This window comes from Engystomops pustulosus, chromosome 1 (assembly GCF_040894005.1).
Source record: "Engystomops pustulosus chromosome 1, aEngPut4.maternal, whole genome shotgun sequence".
Lineage (NCBI taxonomy): Eukaryota > Metazoa > Chordata > Amphibia > Anura > Leptodactylidae > Engystomops > Engystomops pustulosus.
Genome location: NC_092411.1, coordinates 33,062,690 through 33,082,025, shown reverse-complemented (window position 1 = coordinate 33,082,025; position 19,336 = coordinate 33,062,690). Strand labels below are relative to the sequence as shown.

The 19,336-nt window shown below is 40.9% G+C and overlaps 1 protein-coding gene across 5 annotated transcripts in view; it reads right to left on the bottom strand.

The window, feature by feature from the left end:
- The window catches only part of NLN (neurolysin), a 97,230-nt gene that overhangs the window by 19,562 nt on the left and 58,332 nt on the right, over positions 1–19,336 (bottom strand). For 2 of the 5 annotated variants that reach the window (XM_072137312.1, XM_072137319.1), the window contains exons 2-9: positions 13,210–13,466; positions 10,677–10,825; positions 7,512–7,619; positions 6,934–7,036; positions 6,639–6,799; positions 5,314–5,449; positions 3,608–3,974; positions 1,811–2,012 (exon numbers count right to left, since the gene is read on the bottom strand). In XM_072137312.1, the coding sequence (XP_071993413.1) occupies positions 1,811–2,012; positions 3,608–3,974; positions 5,314–5,449; positions 6,639–6,799; positions 6,934–7,036; positions 7,512–7,619; positions 10,677–10,825; positions 13,210–13,466 (1,483 nt within the window). The other 3 variants (XM_072137336.1, XM_072137328.1, XM_072137302.1) reach the window with 3 other exon arrangements.

Here is a 19,336-nt window from a genome sequence, read left to right as displayed (position 1 = left end):
ATCAGTACATCTCTTCCTGCTCTATAACATGTTGTTATCTGTAGATAACTGTAGTAAACTATGTTTTATCGACTTCCCTACCTGCTCTGTAACATGATGCCAGTAGATAGGAAACTATTTACAATCTGCTCAGCTCCTTCTGCTATATATCACGCTGCCGAGAGAATCCTCCTGCTCTATAACATGGTACCTGCAGATAGGACTAAGTATACAATGTGCTCAGTCCCCCCTGCTCTATACCATACGGCACGCAGGTTAGACTGCATTTTTGTGGTTCCCTTTGACCAGAGTTTTTGCACATTTCATAACACTAAAAATCCACAATTACAACAGTGTTGATTTCCTATCACATAGCTTGAAGAGTTATTCCTGTCTATTCATACGTGTGCAGAATAATTTATGATCCACTCCTTAAGAAAACAAATAGATCCAGGAATACAGTAGATACAGTTGTATCTTTAAAAAAAGAAACAAGTTTTTCTGCCTAAAAAAAATTCCTAAACTCTACATTGCAGACTGTGACATAAAACTTTGTATGAAAGTTAAATCAGTACAGACATAGAGGTTCTCCCACCAAGCAATGGAATCAGACAGATGTCACTGTACATTACAGTAGAGAAGGCATCATAAGTCACGCTACTGGTGTAACTCTTAAAGGAAATCTACCATCAAATTCTAGCATGATAAACCAGGGGCACTTACTCATAGATCCAGGCACCGGGACTGTGGGAATCTTCTCATATTTGTTATCTGTGCCCTCCTTCCTTCTAAAAACCTACTTTTTTAAATTATGCTAATGAGCCTCCTTAATATCTTATCAACATTGTCAACTACGTTGTAGAGCCTGCTCACTAATAGCATCTGATGTTAATATAAAGTTCCTTTTTTATCAGATCCTAACTATCCGTGCTCAACATAAAGGCCTACATGATATTGCACCCCATGAAGGAAACAACAGTACTGCGCATGTGCCTCCTGTGTGAGACCCCACCTCTTATGCTACAAATATCAAGACTTAGGTTGAGACGAGATTTAAGCAGTTCAGTAGAAAAAAAAAAAAAATCACAGGGCTCTCAGCAAATTGGCGGAGCTATCAACTAGAATATTTGAGGTTAGTTAAAAATCGGATGTTTAAACCTGTTAAAACCACATTCCAAAAGCCACTTTAAGAACATTACAACAAACAATGAAATATTCAGTTTTCCAATATCCTTTCTGTATCACTTCAGTTTTCGAGATCTCTGCTTGCTGTCATGCAAAAAGAAGTATCATTGTTTACTTCCTGTAGGTAAACAACGGCCCCTGGTCATGTGATGTCACGTGAACGAGCAGGTGAACGGCTCGTTAGCATCACACAGGTCCGATTACGAACTGTGAACCTGTGTGACATCACATGACCAGGTACCAGAGCTTATCCACAGGAAGTAAAATAATGAAGCTTCCTGTTAAAATGACAACAAGCAGAAATCTAGAAAACTGTAAAGAATTGATACAGAAAGTCAAGTCTACTGTAAAAAATTGTATACATTTTCATTACACAAACAATACACCGTAATTAATTTGACGGAATGTGCTTAAAGTGGAAAACTGCTTTGACTTTTTTTTAACATTTTTTAAAGGTTATATCCCTTTAAAGAGGTGTTGGACACTTGCCAAATTTCACCATAAAACAGCCAATGCCTCAATGACCATCATTAGGAGCATGTGATCTATCATGATGTAGGTTAATTTAACAGGAGTAGAACCAATTGTTAAAACTTATCTTAAGAAAGTTAAGGTGATTAGTAAAAATATAAAATTATACACTGACCTGTGCACATATTTGGTGCATGACATGGCCAAACTCGTGAAAATAAGTCTTCACCTCATCATGTCTCAGCAGTGAGGGACGAGTACTTGAAGGTTTGCTGAAATTTGCTACCATCGCTGCTGCGGACATCATCTTGCTGCCATCGGGGAGGAGACAGCCCGGCTGTAGTCCAAAACATGCAGCATGCCCATACTTTCCTTCCCTTAGGTTAGAAGATGCAAATCCACAAAACAAAATGAAAAATTAAAAAAAAAAAAAAAAAAAATCACAGGACCCTCAGCATACAGGTAGAGTTATTATCTAGAACAGTGGTGGCGAGCCTATGGCACGGGTGCCGGAGGTGGCACTCTGAGTTGCCTCAGAATAGAGTTAAGGAGACAGACATTAAAGGCCTTTGTGATGAAACCCCACGGATCACAAGAATGGGGGGTCCGATGTACACTCGTTGAACCACCGAGATGGCCGGAGCAGTCGGTCTCACATCTTTATGAAGCTGAAAGATTGCAGAGTATGCCATAGAGTTGACCGGGGCAGCCCGGCCATGCACGACGGCTGCTCCGACCATCTAAGTGGACCCCCGTTCTAGTGAACTGTGGGGGCATCCTGGTCTACCCAAGACTGCAGGAAGAGAGAGAAGTTGTGAAGAGGGTCAGATTATCATTGGACCTCCTGCTCTGGGCCCCATGAGAATCCTCACTTAAGGGGCTCCCAAGAGAAGCTCCAATAGCAATTTAAATTTCCCCTTTTGCTGTCAGTGATATTGAGGTCCTAGGGACCTTAAGAAGAATGGAAAAAGTTACTGCTTGAATTGCGGCATTTGCATTTTGCAATAAATAAGCAGGTTTGGGGTTGCAGTTTTGGCATCTGGACTATTAAAGGTTCGCCCTCACTGATCTAGAAGATCTGAGTTTGGTTAAAAGTTATAACCCCTAAATGCCAGTGCCATTTTCCGTTATTTATTTAATTTTTTTCAGTTTACAGAACCAGAACATGACAGCTAAGAGAGGATCCCCACTGTCATGGCACCAAATTGTTGCCCTCTATGACAGCTCAAGATGGTGTTTCCCATGGATTACCCCTGTTAATGTGCGACGGTCAAACCCATATAAATTATATTGCAATACTACTGCATTGCGGTATATTGTCATTTTCCTGGTTCCCTATCACGCCCTGTCTCCATCGGAGTGCAATAAGGAATTTTAAATGACGGGAAAGGAAAGAGCAGCCAATGACAGCCCCCTGATGATGGCTCAAGGGGGGCAAAGATGGTGAAACTTATGTAGGCTTAAGATCACTGCACCAGACTTACGCATTGTTAAGTGGTTAAAGGGTTGGATATGTTCTCAATATTTTTAGCCTGAAAAGCCTTTTAAAGGAAATCTACCACCAGGATCAAGGATTGTAAACAAAGTACACTTACATGTTGGTGTGTGCCCCTTCTAGCAGGATTCGCTCTTCTTTTAGTGTCTTACATCTTGGTTTAAAAAAAAAAAAAGCTTTTAAAATTATGAAAATGGTCCTGAGGGGCTCCAGGCTCCATAGATGTGAATAGAGCTTGGAGCCCCTCGGGCTCATTTGCATAACTTTTAAAGCTTATGATTCTTAAAAACAAGGGCATAGAAAGCTTACAGAAGAGCGGATCCTGCCAGAGGGGGCACACGCCAATATCTCAGTATGCTTGGTTTACAATCCCTGATCCTGGTGGTCGATATCCTTTAAATAAATATTCTTAAATTTACATTTTATTTTATCCACAAGTTGTCATGTAGTCTTTGACAGGACTTGTATAAAGTGTACCTTGGGTACAGATCCAGGTAGAATTGTCCCAGAAGGTCTCCTGTAGCGCTGTCATACACAGCATAGAGGGACACACTTTCATGCCACACATGAGGATTTTCCACACGTTCAAACCTAAGACCGAGCAGCTCCTGGTAGATGCACAGTAGATTTTTTGTGACTGTCTCCATAGGGAAATACTCTTGTAGCTTCTCCTGATCCACTGAATACTTGGTCTCTACAATGCGAGTGAGGTAGTAGTGCAGGTCCCAAGCATTGATTTTCCCATCAAATGCCATTACTCTCTCTTCACTTTCCTTACTTTTCATTTTCAAAATAAGCAACTTTTCTTCTTCACCTAAAGGCTTTACTTTGGTCTTCAGATTATCTATAAAGAAACATACAGATAATATTGACTTGGCACCCAATTCTACAAAAAAAAAAAAAAAAAAACTGGGAAAACTTATTGACTCATCTATAAGCCAAGGGTGGGAAACATAGCCACTGCTCTTTAATCAAATGCCCAGCAGCGCCCCCCCCCCCCATCAATGAAATGTGAATCAGCAGACCCCCATTAATAAAATATTCACAGTAGTGTCCCTATTAATGCAAAAATATCTTGCAGCAGCCTCCCCATTAATGAAATGTCCAGAAAAACTCTGCTTATACCCAAGTATATATGGTATATAATATTATGTTTTTAGTTTTTTTTTAAATAATGTTTGAGGTTGAACCCTATAGCATTGTAAATGTGTTGGTTTAAAGTTTAAATATATATTTATTTAATATACTGATACAGAAGCTGATAATAGTAAACCTTGTAATACACTCAATTGAAGCAGCTTCTCTGTGCCTATATTTTGCCTCTTTCTTCTCATGTAGCGAGCAGTGTATCTGAAAACCTTCCAAGTCTGTATACAAAAGATACATAAGAACTGGAGGTCAAAAGGGAACCTATAATGAGGATTTAAGCCCACAAGCTGTCACCAACCTGTTATGCAAAACAGTGTCTGGATCACAATGATGGGCTTCTATATTCTGGTACAAAGGAGTAGTAAGACAGCAATCCAAGTCCTATAAGGTAGTTTGTGAGGTCGGTGCTCGCAGTTGAGGGTTCAGGTGCTCGAACCCAAAGTCAAACACTATAAACGGCCACAGCAGCCATGAGATTAAATTCCAGAAGTCTTTATTTTCATACAGGCATTAAAAACACGTTTTGATTCCTCACAAATCGAGCAAGCTCGATAAAGATTTGTGAGGAATCAAAACGTCATGTTTTTAATGCCTGGATGAAAATACATCTTCATTATTCTGGGAGATTCAGCAGAATATAAATGACCCAAGAAGGTGGGGAAGAGACACCCTATAATGTCCCCTTCAGGCTTATCGAATGTCCCAATGGACAAGTACATCATCATATACTTCCATTAGGAGCTGCCACCCAGACATGTGATGATGTACCTGGACTTCAAGACATTAATTAAGACAGGAGAGGACACCCTAGTGTGTGAGATATCATCAGTGTTTTATTGGTAGATATATGACATCTAGGACACCACTTTACTTCCTGATGAGCAATACGTTGCTTCACTTTTCTCTAGTCAGAGCATATCATCCATATGGATGGCTGTAGCGGGTACTGCAGCTAACGTTCTAGGTTCACTCTATTGATCAGAGTAGGTACAAGTCAGAGTGCCGTTGACAAGTCCCTTCAAATTCCCACTTACCAAGAAAGGTAGAGACATTGCTTGTGTTCTTAGCTGTGTTGAGTTCAAGTACAAAATCTGCATGTGTTTGGTATCCCAGAAGTTCTGCCAGTTTTGCCCGAATTCTAATCAGTTCTTCAAGTATTTTGGTGTTCTCCTAAAAAAAATAGAGTGAAGCTCAGCAACCATTCACTGGCTGTGCAGGTGGTGACTGAGCATGTGCGTCTGCCAGTATTCAGCTCATTAGGTGGACATGCACATTGCCTGTAGACTACATCACATCCTGTGCTATGGCACAAAGCAAGTAAATCCTTAATAGGTTGTCCAAGTCCTTTATAAAGATGCTTAAATGAAGTTAAGTACTAAGTTTAGTAAAATAAATCCACCAATATTGGTGGCCCAGTACCAGTTAAAGGGAACCTGTCAGTTATACTAATCAAAACTAACTTAACATATAACTTAATAAATCTTTGAAAACCGCTATTATATAGCAGTACAACTATCCCTACATTGTTCCTCCTCATGCCTGTAAAGTTTCACTTTCCGTTCATAAAGTTGACTCACCATCTATGCATATTCATGTTCTTACAGCTCAGATACCCCTCCAGCTTCCCGATTGACAAGAGGTGTACTTTTCCTTCAGCCCAGTGACTTAGCTCACTTATGTTATTCCACCATCCCTCAGGGATGAGAGAGATGCTGGCTGTGTGCGAAAGCATGCCCCTTGTCAATCAGGAAGCTGGATGTGCGGCAGTGCTGGAAGAACTTAAATATGCTGGACTCAGCTCAAAGGAAAGTCAATGATCGGACTCACATGGGGTCATTTGCATAGACGTTGAGTCATTTTTACGAACTGACCGTGGAACTTTATGGGCATGGGAGGAACAATATTGGGATAATTGTACTGCTGTATAATAGCAGGATTCAAACATATGTTTAGTTAGTGCTGGTTAGTATAGCTTGAAGGTTCCCTTTAAGATACTGTTCTACTATTTTGCAATGACCTGACTTTTTGGGCATGTTGCAACTGGAGCTATCTAGTAGTTTTAATGGTGACCAGTAGAAAAATGGCACATTCCTGACATGCATCAGGATCAGTGGCTCCAGTGATATGATCCAAATGACAATTATAACAAAACAAGTGGATTATCAGGACCTGGTACCAGTCCACATGAAGGCATAGTAGAGTTTATTTAAAACAAAGAAGTATTTGAGAACCTTTACTTAAAATTTGATTTTACAGGACAACCTCATGTACTTGTAGTACAGTCTATAGTGACATGACACTACTTTAGGTACTATGAGTAAGTCAATGGTATCACATAGTGTAGATTGTAGATACTCACATCCATACACCTACTGTTGAAAGCGGCTTCCAGTTTCCTCCTAGTTTCAGGAACAGAACACTTCTTAACAATAGGGAAATAATGTGGATACTGGAGAGTTACTTTAAAATTGTTGTCTTCGGTTTTTTCGAGGCTTTCAATGAAGTCAGTAGGAAGACCCTCTGTTAAAAATACACAAGAGAGACCAGAGTTCCCAAAATGTCAATTATAGCATTTTATACAAAGGTCAACACATTAATGCATAGAAAATCAATTAAAGACTAGATTAAAGACTATTGAAGAAGCAAAGACTTACCAAGTTCTTCTTTCGTGAAGACAAGACATGTGTTGTCCTCTGTGAGATTCTTATTAAAGTCGATACTTAGTTCGCTGATTTTTTTTTTCATACTTTTTATTTCCTGGGTGATACAAGATACTTTAGTAAAAAGTATAATATCATCCACTGTAAATGACATCCGGTTTATGGTCTCAGAAGCCCTATTAGGGTGTCTGCAGTATTTTTGCATATACTAATAATAATAACAATTCTTTATTTATATAGCGCACACAGATTACGCAGCGCTATACAAACTGTCTTTTAAAAGTAACTATAGGGTCTTATTCATACAGATCCCATAACAGGGTCCTCTATGGGATACGGGTCAAATTGGTATAACTTTAATTCAGTTATATGGGATGATGCAGTAGAAATCATAACTACACAACATGCTTTGATTGTATGAGCATGTCTTTATAAGAGTGCATCTGAAAAAAATGACAAAATGCTGACAACTTTATTCCATGCAAAAAGAGAATCAAAACCCCTCATGTAAATATGCCCACTGTATGAAAAATGTAGTGTTTTACAGTAATATAACAACCGGGAATACTCACACTCTGTACTTCTGGGGGGAGATGGAGTCCATTGCGTCTTCCAAGCTGAACAGACTTCTCCAAGTATCGTCTGACCTCTGGCTGCAGCTCTTCTAGATCTTGTGTCTTCTACAATATACACATAGTGAATGATGGGAAGAGAGCCAAAACCATGCACCCGATGATAGCTCCTGGCATATACACTGGACATATACATAGACTATAGTGGCAGGCTGGAGAATGCTTTTTGTGTCAGCCTAACAGATAGGGTGTTGGTGAGAAAACAAGAGAGAGTTAAAATCTCCAAAAAATGTATTAAAAAGAAAAAAAAAACATAGAAATCACTACATAAAAGGTGATATGTTGGGTGCAAGGGGCTGGATTGTTGAATATTTTCAAAGTATTGCTTTTTATAATCTGAAATGATTGAAGAAAAAGAGAGAAATCTGAGAGAGATGGTGAGGAAGAGAAGGGAAATACAGTGACCCCGAGGTAAAAGTTGGGGAGGATAATAAGAAGAGATGAAAGAGATGAAATTATCTTTGTTAAAAAAAAAAAAAAAAAAGAGAGGTGGCGAGGGAAGGAGCCAAGATGAGGTGAAGGCCATTTATGAGGTAAAAGTCAGGCAACACTGAAGTAAAGTCAACTTATTCTCAATGATTAGTAAAGTATAAAGGTTTCAGTCAACATTGCTATAGAAATCAGGGCGATAATTTCCTTTAGGCCGCACGCACATGAACATATGGCTGCTAGGCCGTAGCCGGACAGGCATACGTACGGCACCATGGAGAGGAGGAGGGGTGATCCCTCCCCTCCCCATAGAAATCCACGGTGTACGGGCCATTACACGGGGAAAGATAGGACATGCCGTGTTCGGTACCAAATCACTCTGTGTGGCCATTACAGTCTACGTTCGTGTGCATGCAGCCTTACTGTTATCTGCTGAGAGATATAGATGTGCGACTTTGAGGTAAAAGGACCGACATACCACCATTTCTGATTAAATATATACCTCAAAGAAATATTTATTCATTTCAAGTTCATTTATTGGCCCGTTGACCAAAGTTGTTGGATTCATTTACAGCCAGTGAAATAAAAGAAAAATAAAATCGGTGACTTATTTTTGGTAAACAGAGATGTACACATTCAGTGTGCAATTTCCACCATTAGCCACCACGTCACACTGCTATTTGTATTTAGGCTTCCTTTTCTCATGTATTTGCCATGGTAGGACTAAGAAAGGAACAATTTTTGAAGTTTGAAACGCGTCACAGGGTGAATTTCTATTAGATAAAGCATGAGAAAAAAAAAAATCAATATACCGTTTTTCCTCCTGTTGTAACTGTCAATGGGGAAACCCCCTGAACTGGCTGCTGATAATGTTCAGTTCTTCTCCCATTTTCAGAGGAGAGGGGGTGGCATTGGACAACAATCCCGCTGTATGAGCATGTGTGCTATGTCCTAGCCCTAGCCCCCATTGTAAAGAAACGTCGGGAATCTACCTGACACATCCAAATGACGGAGGGTAAAATTGGTGATGCAAATGTAGCCTAATGTACATTACGTACCTGAACACATAAGGTTCTGCTCTGATCTATGCATGGTTTAGTAGAAATGTGCAAGAAAACAGTTTGTGTCTTTGAAAAGGAAAAAAAACTCTGATCTGCACTCAGATTGTGAAACCAATCTTAAAGGGAACTTGTCATGGGTTTTTGGGACTTTTAGACAGTGGTGTAAATAGAAGCTGATGGCCCCAGTGCAAAACCAGTGCCAGGACCTGACTATACTGTATGGTTTAATAGTACTAGTTTTCTCACATTGGAAAGTGACACCTTATGGGCCTACCTGGACCCTCTGTACCCCCTGCCTCTAAGTCACACACCTGCTCTTAGAATCTTCTACTGTAGATTTTTCCTGAGGGTTGAACTAAGTTCCAAATCTGCATCGAAATCTGCAATTAGGTCTATGAGATTTGATCTGGACAATGTGCATGTACCCAAACAGGTTCACTTTCATTCCTGTATTGCTTGTTGATGGTATATCTAATCCATTGTAAGCCTGGTGTTCTAATTGTGACTTCTTTACCTAGAAGTATAATCCACTACATGTAATTATACCTATTTTCTGGGGATAGGGTGTTGTTATTTTCTGCTAGATGGTATAATTTTAGAAAATAAATTGCAAGTCACAAGAAAAGACAATGGGGCACATTTACTTACATTCCCAGTGTGCATTGTCAGACAATAATGCAAAGTTTCATTTGAAAGTTAAATCCCACGTTCAGTCCGAATCAGTAGGATCGCCCGATGGCACGCCCCCCAAACTGTGTCGCATGAAAGCCAGCACAGCTGCTCCACAATCCCATCGCAAACCCCTGTTAAATACCTGCCCAAGCTGTGTAAATCCCGAAAAAAGTGCAGTCAGACGAAGGTGAGCAGAACAACCCTTAGTAAATGAGCTCCAATGTGTCATAAATACGCCTCCATATTCTGTGAAAAATTTCCGTTTTTATTAGTATTCAAAAACAACAATACATATCTACAGGCATAAACTAGAATTCGGTTAAAAGCGCCTAAAAGTATATACATATACACAATACAAAAACCAATAGGGTGAATTTAGTAATTACACCCTAACCAACACCCTAGCTGCCCAAATATACATTGCATAGGATAAGGATTTATATATGGATTGTTGTTTTTATATACTAATAAAAACGGTAATTTTTCACATAATATGGAGGCGTATTTATGGCCCATTTTCTTTTCTTGTGACTTGCATAGTATTTGTCATAATGTGTCTGGCCAACCTCTAAATTAAGCTTTGCAGGACCTACAACTTAGTTTAGAAAATAATTGCTAATAAATGTGTGATTTCCTTAAGGAAGGAATGTTTCCTTCCTCTGCCATCACTCATCTGATGAGTGGACAAGCTTCATCGCCAAGTTAATCATACATTTCCAAGAGGAATAACAGCAGAACAGTGCTAAACAAACTTCAAAAAAAGAAAAATATTAGAATATTTCCGGACATGGTGACTGGTTGATAACATAGATTATGGGGTGTGCCACAAAGATTCGGTTTAGACAGAATGCCACATAAATTATATAAAAATGTGCATTTTAATTAAAATATCAAAATGCTAATGTAAATTCTGGAAATTTTAAGCTGCCGAAATTATACTCACGTGAAAATGGAGAATCCTTCTAAATATATCTTCCCGCATATTCATCTCCACGTCAAACTCGGACAGCTTTTTATCCGCCTGTGTGCTGGCCATCCGCACTTCTCTGCTGGGGGACACATGCTGCGGAAAGTCTAAGATGCTTCGCTCCACTGTGGAGACACCATGATGAATGTTATGGTTAGTGGGAGGGAGCCCATGAGCGGAAAAGAAAAGTCACATTTATCACCCTAACAGGTTCATCCATCAAATTTAGACCTTTTATGCTGTTTCATGACATTAACTAATTAATCTTTCCCTAGTATAGGTCATCAAAGTTTTCATACCAATAAAAAAATTTAAAAAAAAAGAAAGACTCCATATCGGTGTATTCGAACACCTGTAACTTTGGTATACTTTGCTGCACAGAGCTGGGTAAGGTGTCAGTTTTTTGTGCTAGAGCTGGAGTTTTCACGCACCCCATTTTGGAAAACTCTGCAGCCTTTTGATCATTTTTTATTCAAATTAATAGGATCTTATACTTAGTCCCCTTACACATGGACATATGCCTGGATGAGCATACATCCGTTTACAGCACAGAGAAGCGCTCACCCCTCCCCTCTCTATTGAAAGATACGTCCTATATTTTTCCATGTTTGGTCACAGTGCGGTGACACAGTGTGTGCTCAGTGCACCGGTACTGGGTGCCATAGGCATTATCTATGGGGACCAAGATCCAGTTGCAAATTGTGCAGCCAAATATTGCTCACTCTGATTTTAGTTTGTAAGGGGCCTTACCTTGTATGCCAAAATATGCTATGATTGGCAGAAAAGCAAGATGGGGAAATCCGTAAAACTTAACTTTTACTAATTTATCAAAAAAGCTTACATATATTAGGAAAAGTTACGTTTTGCAGACTTCCTCATCTTGTTGTTTTTGCTAGTTTTACATTGATGGTTGGTAAGTGCTTCCAGGTGACAGATACAACCTTGGTGACTCTTTATCGAGACAGTGCTTATGAGTATGCTATAATTGGTCGACCCCCCTTAAAAGGGGTATTCCCATTTCAGCAAGTAAAGTATATTGTTTGCCTATTGAAAAGTTATGCAAATTTGCTTAATATACTTTCTGTATCAATTCCTCACAGTTTCATGCATCTCTGCTTGCTGTCCTTCTATTGAAAGCTTCACTGTTTACTTCCAGTGGACAGAAATCTGACCATGGTCACACAGGTGCACGGCTCGTTATAGCACACGGCTCTAATGAGCTGTGCACCTGTGTGACCATGGCCCGATTTCTATCCAGTGGAGTAAGCAATGAAGCTTTCTATAGAATGACAGCAAGCAGAGATCTAGAAACCCTGTGAGGAATTGATACAGAAAGTATATTGGAAAACTGAATTATTTTTAATCATACAAAAAATTACATTCATTTTCTGAAGTGGGCACACCCCTTTAAGGTTTAGAACAGATTCATACTTTTAGTAGTGCTTGTGTTTTGCTACAGTTTCTGTGAATCATTGCTGTCAATTTAACTGAGCTATAATAAGAGACAATCCTGCTACTAGAAAGTATGGAGCTTTGTTATATGAAGCAGTGGATATTATAGAGAGAGTGGCAGAGATTTATCAGAATTGTCTGAGAGCAGGACTATTTTAGTTGCTCATGGCAACCAATCAGAGCTTAGCTTTCATTTTCCCACAGCCGTTTACAAAATTTAAGCTGAGCTCTGATTGGTTTCCATCGGGAACAAGAACAGTTTTACCTCAGACACTTCTAATATATTTCGCCCCAGTGTGTTGCTTTAAGAATCTCCCTGTCGCCAACTAACAGCTGGCCACAACTGAGCTCCAATCATATTTTAACCCAAACAATCTTGAAGAACCAGAAAAAAAAAACCTATTTTCTTACAAAGGGTTTCCAGGAATACAGAAAACAAATATTGGGGCCTAGCGTACTTACCTTTCTCCCAGTCCCTGCCTCAGTTTTAGTCTTCAGCATTGGCTGCCTGGTTGGAAGTGTCAGAGGTCACAACTGGTCACCCATTTCAGTCAGTGTCCCCCTCCAAGTATTGGACGCTATTTGTGACATAAGAGGAATTAACATCCCAAGCTCTGAGGAAGCCACCAATTGGCTTTCATGTAAAACCCCTTTAAGGGCGGCACGGTGGCTGAGTGGGTAGCACTTTGCCTTGCAGCGCTGGGGTCCTGGTTTTGAATCCCACCCAGGTCAACATCTGCAAACAGTTTATATGTTCTCCCTGTGTTTGCGTGCGTTTCCTCTGATTTCCTCCCACACTCTAAAACATACTGTGAGGTTGTTTAGATTGTGAGCCCCATGGGGACAGGGACCAATTTGACAAGCTTTGTGCAGCGCTGCGTAATCTGTGTGCACCATATAAATAACGGAATTATTATTATTAAGTGAAAATAATCTACACTTTAGTTAAGTCAAGTATTTCAAGCAAAAAATCCGCAGCAACTTGTACAGATCGGCTGTTCTTCATGTTGTGTCCTTGCAAAAAAATCAGCATGACGTGTACTGCAGCAAACATTACCTGAATACTCAAGCTCCAGGTCGGCTAAAACTTTGACAGTGTTGTCATAGGAGACCTTCTCTACCTCCAGAGCAGCTACAGCATCATACACGCTCTTAGTCCTGGTAATCAGTTCTTCTGTCCGGGTGTGAATATCTTCTGGTGACAGGTCCCATCGCAGAAGATTTTTATTGGCCACCATATTAGAAGCCATTCTCATGGACCTGGGGAGTTCGGAGCCCATTGTCATTTTAAACAGAAATCTTCTACTCTGTACCCTATGGTTAAAAAAATAGAAAATAAAGTATACCAAGCAAAGCAAATAATAAAAACAAACAAAAAATGTGAAATATTCTGATCACACAGAATTCGGATTTTGCTTTATTGTAATAGATCTGCAATATGAACAAAGAATGTTATCGTCAACACAGAGATTCAGCTCTTCGGCTCTGTGCTCAACACCACAGAGAATACGTCATGTGACTGTGCATCACAGGGAATGTTCCAGGTTGTTGTTGACTCTTTCTGTGTTTATAACTGTTAAAGCACAAAGGATGTGGTAGATCTGATTGAGAGAATTCAATCTTCTGTGATATGTTTCATGACCATCTTTTCAACTTTTTCATTTCTATGTATGGTGTGTGTGTGTCCCTACAATTTATGCTCTGGTGCCATAGATATGTTTGTCTCCATGCAGTGGGAAGGTTTGCACAGACCATGAAATATTATTTCCTACCTAAGCTTTGGGTGCGTCTCTATGAGAAAAAAATTAAATCTTTCACCCAAGGTCCGCAAACTAGGGTTTCTAAGTCCGTTATTACATTGTGTATTGTCAGTTTGGTTCATTCTTTGTCCGCAAAAATCATCCCCATGTCATCGTTGCGTCATCTATTTTAGCGGATTTGCCAAAAACAACTTAAATTAGGTAATTGGCTGCTTGCACCTATTTAAACCGTGTAAGGCTCCATGCACACATCCACGTGTGATCTGAGCCGCAAGTCGGCTGAAGAAGGAGGGGGTGAGTGCTGCAAAGTCGGGCAGGAATAGGAGCTGCCCTATCTTTTGCGGTGTGGCCACCCAGCTGTCTATGGCGCTGTGAGAGATCTGCAGTCTTTGCGGTTAGCTCACGAGCACCATCTACAGACGTGTGCATGGAGCATAAACATGAAAGACGCATAGACTTCAATGGGAAGACACTAAACACAAAAACATCTAAAAATAGGACAGGACCTGAGATTAGAGCCACGCAGTGTCAGTGGGAATGAATCCATTACACAACATAGAAACCCAAGTCAATGAGAAAACCGACGACAAAATTTGTGTTAAAAAAAAAATGCCTCAACGGGTCATTCTTGATGAGTTTACAATAATCTTTAGAAGTTTTACATTTCACTGTATGTTGTAAAATGAATTCCTCCTCTGTGGTGTAGCCAGTTTAACCACTTGGTGTCAGCAAATGTCAAATAATGGTTAGGCTAAAACATACAACTGTGCTCAGGCCATGAATCACACCAAATGGATTTGGAGGGGTATGTATAGGACCATGTGTGGGTACAGAGTGGTACAGGTTATAAATGTACAACCGCCAGATATATTAAAGAGGTAGGTGTGTGTGTGTGTGTGTGTGTGTGTGTGTGTGTGTGTGTGTGTGTGTGTGTGTGTGTCTGTGTGTTCTCGATAAATGCTTTGAATTCAAAAGTTGCATAAAAAAATGAACATGTAGAAAAAAAAGCAAAAAAACCTAATATGTCATTTTTGACGGCTTAAAAAACACTTTATTGATAAAATAAAGCATAAAAAATCCTTTGATTGCCGGCTTCCCACAGCTCCCTGGTTGTATATAAAACTGGCTACCGCGGTGAAGTGTCTTTCCCTCCGATTGGTAAGCAGGAAAAAACAATAAGTGTCAAATCCATATATACAGTAAATGCAAAGTTGTTAAAATCGTATCCCATATTGTTTTAACCCATGTGAAAACCAATAGTTAAAGAGCACAATATTTAATTGCTACAGATAGCTGCACACATATAATGAATCCAGCTCATGTATACAAATAACACCATGTATACAAGCCATGTTTATAGCACCCAGACCTGAAGTAGTCTATTTTTTGACACTAAAGGGACACATTATAGAAAACTAGAAGCTCCAAAATATCTCAGCGGTCTCAATGCATAAATATCCATCTGGTAAGACTATAATAAGATGTCGTCACTGAATACCTAGTTGTCAGAGCTACAAGTCCCAGCAGAAAGCAACAGGATATACATGTTAAATGGAACTAGAAGTCCCAGCATTCACTGCATATCAATAGAAGGAATAGAGAACTACAAGTGTCAGCATCCACAAATAACTAAAATAAAAAAAAAAAAAAAAATAGAAAACTACAAGTCCCAGCATCCACTACATATCATTGGAAGACATAGAGAACTACAAGTCTCAGCAAGGACTGAATACCAAAAAAAAGAATAGAGAACTAAAAGTGCCAGCATCCACTATATGCATCAATGGAAGGAATAGAGAACTACAAGTCCCAGCATGCACTACATATCAATAAAAAGGACTAGAGAACTACAATTGTCAGCATTCACTATATATCAATGGAAGGAATAGAGAGCTATAAGTCCCAGCATGTACTAAATACCAATAAAAAGAATTGAGAACTACAAGTGCCAGCATGCACTGCATATCAAAAAGAATAGAGAACTACAAGTGCCAGCATGCACTCAATACCAATAAGAGGAATAGAGAGCTACAAGGGTCAGACAACATTACACATGGACAAAAGGAAGAGAACTACAAGTCCCAGCATTCACTACAAATGAATAAAAGGAAAAGAGAATTACAAGTACCAGCTTCCATTACATATCAGTGGAAGGAACAGAGAACAACAAACAAAAGAACAGAATGTGTAGAGAACTACAAGTCCCAGCATGCACCTGTGATGGACCCTAGGCGCACAGTACATTACTGAGGAGGTAAGTAGGTACCTGCACAAGGTGTACACACAGAGCCGAGCCGCATACATGTCCAGGACACCTCAGGGAGCACTCCCAGGCATGGCTACCAGACACATGTCAAGGACATGATGGCAGACATGTTTGATAAGGGCAAATCTTCCCTAGTTACCAGCGCAAACAATAGGTGCAGCCTCCGTACATGGTGGTCAATATAGCATCTTCTGAAATCAAGACTCCTTAGTTTTGTCCTGTAAAGGTGTAGTACCAGCTACTGCACACTACATGGGAGCTCTCCAGACTGACTGGCATGTCTCATATATAACGTGCAGCCTCATTGCCCTCAGTTATCATGGCCGCAGCGGAACACAAGTGGGTAGCCGTCAGTGGAGTTATTGCGTCATGGCCCGCCATCTAGTGGTAGAGTATAGCACTGCAGGAACCTCAGGCGTATAGAGCAGGGGTCAGGAACCTTTTTGGCTGAGAGAGCTGTTAACACACATATTTTAAAATATAATTCTGTGAGAGCCATACAATATGCACATGGCCCCCCAGTAGATAGGTAGCAACAGGACTTCCCCTCTAGTAGATATGTAGTCCCAGTATATGGCCCCCAGTAAATAGGTATTCACAGCACATGCTTCCAGAGGATAGGTAACCCCAGTACATGCACCTAGTAGATAGGTAACAACATCACATGAGCCCCAGTAATAGGTAGCCACAGCACATGCCCCCAGTAAATAGGCAGCCCCAGCACATGTCCCCAGTAGATAGGTAGTCCCAGCACATGTCCCCAGTAGATAGGTAGTCCCAGCACATGCCCCCCAGTACATATGTAGCCACAGCACATGCACCCAAATAGACAGCTAGCCCCAGCACATGCCCCCAAGTGGATAGGCTGCCACAGCACATGCCTCCCAATATATTGATAATCACGGCACATGCCCCCCCCCCCCCCAGCAGATAAGTAGTCCCAGCACATGCCCCCAGTAGAAAGGTAGCCCCAGCACATGCCCTCAGTAGATAGGTTACCACAGCACATGCCCAAGGCAGATAGGTAGTCATAGCACATGCACCCAGTAGATAGGTAGTCATAGCACATGCCCCCAGTAGATAGGTAGCCACAGTAAATACCTCCCAGTAGACAGGTAGCCCCATCACATGCCCCCAGGCTCCAGTAGATAGGTAGTCACAGCACATGCCCCCAGTAGATAGGTAGCCCCAGCACATGACCCCAGGCCCCAGTAGATAGGTAGTCACAGCACATGCCTCTCAGTAGATAGATAGTGTCAGCACATACTTTCCCCCAGTAGATAGGTAGTCACAGCAAAACAAAAAAGGGAATATTCACCTACCTGCTCTCCCTTCAACGGCTTCTCATCACTCCCGCGCTCTTCTCTGTGACCCAGGCACTGCTGTCATCGTTGCTTTGGTGCCTGGGTCATAGAGAGGAATGGATGCTGCTCTACTCTATGACACAGGACCGTTCACCTTAAAGGGGTATTCTTGTCTGGGCATTCACATTCTGTTTCATTAATCTGCCATATATAAACATTTCTTCAATTAGATGTTATTAAAAAAAAGTTAATTTCTCATAAATGTAGTCATATGGTTCCTTAGAAACAAAACTATATCCTTGGATACGGCCACCTCTGCTGGAGGTATTGCACAAAGACACAAAGGATGTTTGTATATGAAATGTCCGGGAGTTATTGTATGTCCTACAGCCGTCCTGTGGTAATGATCGTGGAATCCAAGTGGTCAGGCAGGACTCAATAGCGCATGTCTGGACACCTCTGCCAAAATGTGAGGTGGTCGTATCCGAGGAAGCTATCTCGTTTCTAAGGGACAACATGGCTACATTTATGATAAAATTATCTTCACACAGAAGATAAAAACATTTTTTTTTAATAACATCCAATTGAAGAAATGTTTACATATGGCAAATTAATTAAATTAAATGTAAATGCCCAGATGGGAGTACCCCTTTAAGCAATGGTGCAGCGATGGTACCTTGGTCACACAAAGGATGCAGGTAGCGGTAACATCCCTGCCTGCATCTAGTGATCATCGTCGTGTGTGCCTTATATGTACACACTGTCCATCGCTATTAATCAATGATTTGTCTGAGACCCAGATGCAGCCATAAAAAGAGCCACATATGGCTCCCGAGCCATAGGTTCCCTACCCCTGGTATAGAGTATAGGCTGATTCTCTGCCTTTGGGAAAAGAAATAAATTTGAGAGATTATTCACATGGTACAAAAATACAAGAAGCAAATTCACACTCGTTACTAAGCTAGCAAAGGGATAATTAATCTTAGAAAAATGGGATTTACAACACATCACTCTACCTCATTGTATATAAACATTTGCTTCTAAAATTGCCTGTTGGTTCTCCATTTCTTCAGCGCTATCCAGATCTTAACTCACAAACCACACTCCTTATTAATATAACACCCAAATTTTGTAATGGAGAAAGAGGGACACAGGATGCTGAACACCTTTTGCCCCCTGTCTCTTACCCCACCAGATAAAATTCACACACAGTATAATATCCGCCTGATATGCCCCCACATAACATGACACCCTCCTCCTGTAACATTTCACCTCATAAAATGTCCCCATAATTCCACCTTCCAAGGACCGTTCCTCAAGGACCCCACTTTTGATATCCCCTAATGCGTACCAGTCGAATTTTCCTGTAGCCCCCAAACATATAATGCTCCATTATAGTTCCCACTGATTTAACCCCCTTTTTCCGTAGACCCTCATTCATAATGCCCTTTTTCTGTGGGCCCCGCTTATAAAATGCCTCCTGTACTTTTGATAACTCACTTAGGCAACGCAAACGCAGACAAAGCCCCACCCACCAGGGCGGGCCGCAGCCCGATCGCATTGGTGTTTCTATGGAAACGCCTGCGATCGGGAACGAACCGCCGGTGTTTTGCATTAAATTAACGCAAAACACCGACGGCTCATTTGCAAGTTTAACCCCTTAACGCTTAACGCTCTGCGCCGTAGCTCTATGTAAGGGCGTTTAAAAGACGGCGGCGCGCGGGAGCCGCCATCTTTTTTGCGATCGCCGCGCCCCCGAACGTCATCGGGCAGCGGCGATCGGTTACCATGGTAGCCCCGGGTCTTCGTTTGACCCGAGACTATCTGGCATCTGCAGAATCATTACAATGAGCC